We start from the raw sequence: 6,475 nt of genomic DNA, 5'->3' as shown, positions 1-6,475 counted from the left end.
CATCACCTTAGCCCTGCCCCTTCACACCTTACATAACCAGATGACAGGAGCCCTCTTATAAACGCAACATCCCGCCTTCCACATGTTTCTACCCTTCCCTGAACCTCCTTTTGTCCAGAACTAGCCTGAGGAGGCTTTAGAAGAAATCTGACCCCCTGCTTCTGCAAGTCCCTGGAACTCAGTCATTGTTTAGTCTTTGAGTTGCTGTGTTGTTGATTCTTTTATCCTTCTCCAAACTTTTCCAAGCTTTTTTCCCGCCCTTAGTGTAGTCAGAGGCTTAATACAGCTGTTTAATTTTCTCTCGTCTTTTCTCCCCCACCGGCTGTTCCCACCTTACGCTCGCCTGTTTGTGAATGTAAATGCGTGTTCCTCTCTTGTCAGCTGAGCTATTTTTCGCTGGTGGATATGGTCTGTATTTCCTTTCACAAAAGTTTACTCCCCCTTTTCCCCCTTTTCCAGCCCTCTCTTCCTCTCTTTGTCTTGCCTTGTTACTTTCGTCCCTCCCATTTGACTTTGTCAATTTCTGTTTCAACATGGTGCTGAATATATAGTCTCATTAACAAATGATTAATATGTATTGATCTATAAGGATAAAATGAAGTCCAGAATTATGTGTTAGAATAATGGATTGTGTGTCTTCAATATCAATGGACAATTAAATGAAATAACTGACAGATAGATACAGTCCTGCTGAAACAGTAATAGTTTCCTACTCTCTCTATTTAAACCCATGAAATCACACGACAAGTTAATCTGTTCTCACCATGGAGACTGAGTGTGCCTGGCAAAGCTCCAGGTCTATCTGGCCCCATGGCAGGAGAAGGAATGTAGTGGATGAGCCAGGTATCAAAGCAGACAGTGTCTGCTTTCAGGGCCTCTTAACCACAGTAAAACTCAGATAAAACAACCAGACAATGTTCCGTATTGTACGAGACCTGAAAACCTTCTGCCACATTAAAACGCCAGTCTAAAAGTTATACAACACTGTAAAACACTGCTGTTGACGCACAATTCTAACCATGTTTCCAAAGGTCAAATGCATTTTTTTTTTTACTGTCTGCACAAATTGTTTTTTTTTTCTTGATCAGCATTATTGTCTTATTTGGTTGTCTGTTTTTTAACAAAAACATGTTTAAATGATATAATTGAGATAAGTCCCTTTTAAAAACATGAATCTAAATTCATTTTGCATACAGGAGAAGAAAAAATAATTTCTGATGAAAAAAGTAAGGAAAATAAATTTAAGATTTATAGGCCTACAGCAAGTTTTCTTTTAGAGTAAATGTAATCATTTTAAATTCATTGTTTTTAGGGAGGCTTGGAGGTTAAGGAGGTTTATTGGAAAACGAGATAAAAATGCTGAAGATATATGTGTAGAGTCAGAGCTGCACTCTGATTTATTCTGACAGCAGACAGGAAGGAGTAGCAAGAGATTTTAGGCCTATACACAAATCTGACCCTGAGATTGAAGGTCGGTCACAGCACCGGAAGGATCTTGTGTGCACTCCACTTATTTATCCAACTTATTTAAATAGGTACTTTATCCTTATATGACTGCTTTCTATGTGCAGTTCTGTTTCTCTGAGGATGATCTGAAGCAAGCCCTGTGAGCTAACAGACATTTTAAAAAAGCATAATCATAAATAAAACAGTTCACACTACAATCATCAAGGGCATCATGGAGAGAAAATGTATTTGGAACTCATTCCAAGTCAAAACAGATCATCCAGAAAACAAAGGGAGCTGATAACTCAGTAGAGTCACATAGCTCGGCACTGCCCTCTAGTGGTAAATACTCAACTGTGGATTCTTTTTGTAAACCCATCTTAAAGGGATAGTTCATCCAAAAAAGAAAATTCTGTCATTAATTATTCACCCTCATGTCGTTCCAAACCCATAAGACTGTTTATTTTCAGAACACAAATGAAGAAATCTTCGATAGAAATTGTTGAATAAAGTTGTTATTTTTCTTTTCAAAAATATGATTGTACCTTCATAAAATTGTTAAATGTCACATGGACTATATTAACAATGTCCTTACTACCTTTCTGGGCCTTGAACATGTCAGTTGTGTTGCTGTCTATGCAGGGACATAACGCTGTCGGATTTAATCAAAAATAGCTTAATTTGTGTTTTGAAGATGAACAAAGGTCTTATGGGTTTGGAACAACATCAGGGAGAGTAATTAACGACAGAATTTTAATTTTTGGGTGAACTATACCTTTAATACAGAAAGCCTGTTAAAACCATTTTTAGTGAATAACCGGTTCCTTAAATATATTAAAATTAGCAAATGACATAGAGTTGTGGGTATCATCTTTTATCAAAACAGCTGTTTGCATTTTGATAGCAACTACGGCTTGACGTTGTTCTATGCTGAGGACAGGCATGAGTTTATCTTTGTGTGTGTGTGTGTGTGTGTGTGTCTGCACTGCCAGCTGTTCCTCTTCTAATGTGTATAATTACTATTATTCTTCCAAGTGTTTATTTCACCAGGGGGGTGTAGCAGTGTTTTCATTACACTAACATATCTGTTAACAAGCAGTGATGAGATATTTATGACAATGCATGGAAAACATCACTAGACCGCAACTAACCTTATGCCAGCATCTGTGTCTGAATCAGGACTGTGGGGTTGATCAGAGCAGGATCCACTGCAGAATGCACTCTCTTCTTCATAGACACCACTATGGTCCTCTTTGTGCAGGTTTTGGGAGGCCACACACTCTGTGGGATCAGCCACAGCAGGTTGTTCGAGGCAAGTTAGAGGAGCGAAGTTTAGTTCGATGATCTGCTTGGCACTTTCACTGATCTGACTCTGGATCTCAGGAGTGAGAGTCGGAAAGTCAAAAGTGAAGACAGGTGGGCCGCTAGGGGTGATGTCTTCACTATCCAGGCTGCTATATGAGGTGCCCTTAGCACGATGTGACTCCATAATGCTCTCAAAGTGTCTGCTGAAGGAGTCCAAGCCGTCTGATGAGATTCGGCAGGGACTGGTCACAGAGATGGGAGACTTCAAAGCCGTGTGACTGTCAGGCTGGCAATCTGGGGGACTACAAAAAGAGCAGACGTCATAGATGTGCTCCCATGAGTGGTTTGTCTGCATCAATTAAAATGAATTAAAATAATGGCACAGTACTGACACCGTTTCTAAAATTCTACATTTTCGGGAATAAAGACCAAGTCAATAGTTTCCTTTATACTGACGTTGAAATTGTTGAATAAAGTGTTTATTTTAGTTTTCTTTGTGCACAAAAAGTTTTCTTGTATCTTCATAAAATTAGGGTTGAACCACTGATGTCACATGGACTATTTTAACAATGTCCTTACTACATTACTGGGCCTTGAATGTGGTTGCGTTGCTGTCTATGCAGGGTCAAAACGCTCTCATATTTCATCAAAAATATCTAAATTTATGTTCAAAAGAAGAACAAAGGTCTCACGTGTTTGGAACAACATGAAGGTGAGTAATTAATGACAGAATTTTCATTTTTTGATAAACTGTCCCTTTAAATAGATACAGTTGAGGTCAAAAGTTTACACCCCCCTTTCAGAATCTACAAACTGTAAATTATTTGACCAAAATAAGAGGGATCATACAAAATGCATGTTATTGTTTATTTAGTACTGACCAGCTGTTGTTTAGAAAAACCTTCAGGTCCCACAAATTATTTGGATTTGCATTTTTGTGTATTTAAACCCTTTCCAACAATGACTGTATGATTTTCGAGATCCACCTTTTGGAAAACTAAGGGACTTATATGCAACTATGACAGAAAGTTTTAATGGTCACTCATGCTCCAGAAAGAAAAACCATGCATTAAGAGCCGGGGGTGAAAACGTTTTCTTAATTTGAAGATCAGGGTAAATTGAACTTATTTTGTCTTCCAGGAAACGTGTAATGTGAAACGTGTATCTTGTGTAGCCTCTGAAGGGTAGTACTAAATGAAAAAAATATAACATTTAGGCAAAATAAGAAAAATGTTCGTAACTCCATTCTGTTTAAAAGTTTTCACCCCTAGCTCTTATGCATCGTATTTCCTTCTAAAGCATCAGTGAGCATTTTAACATTTTGTAATAGTTGCATATGAGTCCCTCATTTGTCCTCAGTGTGAAAAGATGGATCTTAAAATCATATAGTCATTGTTGAAAAAATACACAAAAATGCTGGAAAACCAAAGAATTTGTGGGACCTGAAGGATTTTTCTGAAGAACAGCAGGCAGTTTAACTGCTATCACTAAACAAAAAAAAAACACAGCTGTGGATCATTCAGGTAACAACACAGTATTAAGAATCAAGAGGATGTAAACTTTTGAATAGGATCATTTTTATAAATTCAACTATTATCTTCTCTTGTAGACTATATGTAAATATCTTTTGTGCGAAATACCTTATTCAGTTCAGTACTAAATAAACAATAACATGCATTTTGTATGATCCCTCTAATTTTGGAAAATAATGAACATTTTGCAGATTCTGAAAGGGGGACGTAAACTTTTGACCTCAACTGAATCAAATGAAAGTCCTCTGTTGTTTTCACTGGGATGCAGATGGCAGTGTGAATTCATACATATAGTGGTACTATAGTATAATCTATTCCACACTTACCCTCTCAGCAGTCGACTAAACACTTCATCTCCCTCAGGTGTGGCATTTTGCCTCTTTTTGTCACCTTGCATCCTTACACTGGCCCAGCTCACCACCTCTTCATCTTGCAGCTCTTCCTCACCATCTGTGAGTGGGCACTGCAATCCTTCCAGCAGGCTGCTGCTGTTAGTGCCTGAGGTGCCCAGCACACTGCGGTTACTGCCAAAAGCAGAGTCCACCTCCTCCTGTTCTGCCAGCATCACCTCATCAAGGTCTGTTTCTCTGAAACACATCAGGGGCACCGCATCTATGTCTGTCTCTGAATATTTGACATCACGTCTGATGATGCCAGTCTTATCAGAGGACCCCAATGTAAGATGATGGTTTATCAACTCCATGTCGATTTGCTGTACATTGTGGCATGGAGATTTCGAAGAGCCGGTTGATTTAGAGTGTCTTGAGTGTGTTGTTATAGGCCTTGGATGGGTAGACAAGGGTGGAATAAGTGTTGGAGACTCACTGGAACAACCACTGGAGGGTGCAGTGGAGGAGCCTGAAATGTGTGAAAACCAAAGGATTGAAAGTGTCAGTGTTTCTATTTGAAATAAAACAAAGTTAATCTTTACATACATGTATACTGTGTTTTTATATATCAAAACAGTCTCTCTAAGCAGACAGTCTAAAATGGTTTTGGATAAAACTGTATAAATGGCAAGGTATAAGGGAAAGGAACAACCAAATGAAACAAGTAATTTTCAAGAATAATTCAAGTGACTCATTCTCTTCTAACCTCTCTTTGACATCAGTGAATAAACGCCTACACACAGTAAAGAATTCAACACTCAATGAATCTAATAATAATCTAACCGAAGGCCACAGGATTTACAGATAAGTACATTTTTTAAAGAAATTTATGCACAACAACATTAAACAGCTAAAATCTAGCAAATTGACATTGAAATTATTGAATAAAGTCGGGTTAGGGTTGAAGCACTGATGTCACATGGACTACTTTAACAATGTCTTTACTATCTTTCTGGGCCTTGAACGTGGTAGTTACGTTGCTGTCTATGAAAGGTCAAAAAGCTCTCAGATTTCATTAAAATATCTTAATTTGTGCTCAGAAGATGAACTAAGGTCATACAGTTTTGGAACAACATGAAGGTGAGTAATTAATGAAAGATTTTCATTTTTGGGTAAATTATCCCTTTAAACAGATATCAAATGAAAGTATTCTGTTGCGAAGCTGTAGCATAAATCCATTAAAAGGTCATTTCAGTAAAAAGACAGAATAACACCTTGAGAATAAATGAGAAAAAAACAAAGTGACAGAGAAGGCAAATCCTAATGTCATGCTTTGGGGGATGAGGCTTGTTACATAATTGGATTATGTGCCAAACAGCTTGTTTACAAGGAGAGGCAAATTAAATAAATAAGGACGATATTTCCTGGATGTCTGAGTTGGGCACTTCTTATAAATTCCCACCTTTTGTTTCATGTTGATCTTGTTGATCTGAATGGGACCCAAACAGGAACTCCCATTTGGCACGAGCAATTTTCTGTGAGTGCAAGGAAGGCCTTAGCAAAAATGGTCCACTTTCAGACTACAAACAAAAATTCAGTTATCAGACATCAAAATCAAACAGAGAATCAAGGCATAAAATCAAAGGATTACTTCACTTACAGAATAAAAATTTACAGATAATTTACTCACTCCTTTATCATCCAAGATGTTCATGTCTTTCTTTCTTCAGTCAAAAAGAAGGATTTTAAGGAAAACATTTCAGGATTTTTCTGCATATTGTGGACTTCAATAGGGATCAATGGGTTAAAGGTCCAAATTGCAGTTTCATCTTGCACTAGCTTGACTTCACACATTACATAATC

General features: G+C 37.7%; 1 protein-coding gene across 1 annotated transcript; it reads right to left on the bottom strand.

Moving 5' to 3' along the window:
* Positions 1-2,581: 2,581 nt before the first annotated feature.
* LOC141325915 (PH and SEC7 domain-containing protein 1-like) lies at positions 2,582-5,114 on the bottom strand. The gene is made up of 2 exons (XM_073834639.1): positions 4,610-5,114; positions 2,582-3,053 (listed from the first exon to the last, which is right to left on the bottom strand). Exons 1-2 carry the CDS (start codon positions 4,984-4,986, stop codon positions 2,582-2,584), a joined length of 849 nt encoding a protein of 282 aa, XP_073690740.1. The 5' UTR covers positions 4,987-5,114.
* Positions 5,115-6,475: the final 1,361 nt, after the last annotated feature.

This window comes from Garra rufa, chromosome 2, assembly GCF_049309525.1.
Source record: "Garra rufa chromosome 2, GarRuf1.0, whole genome shotgun sequence".
Classification (NCBI taxonomy): domain Eukaryota; kingdom Metazoa; phylum Chordata; class Actinopteri; order Cypriniformes; family Cyprinidae; genus Garra; species Garra rufa.
Note: the sequence above shows the minus strand (reverse complement) of the source record. Positions and strands in the feature narration are given on the sequence as shown.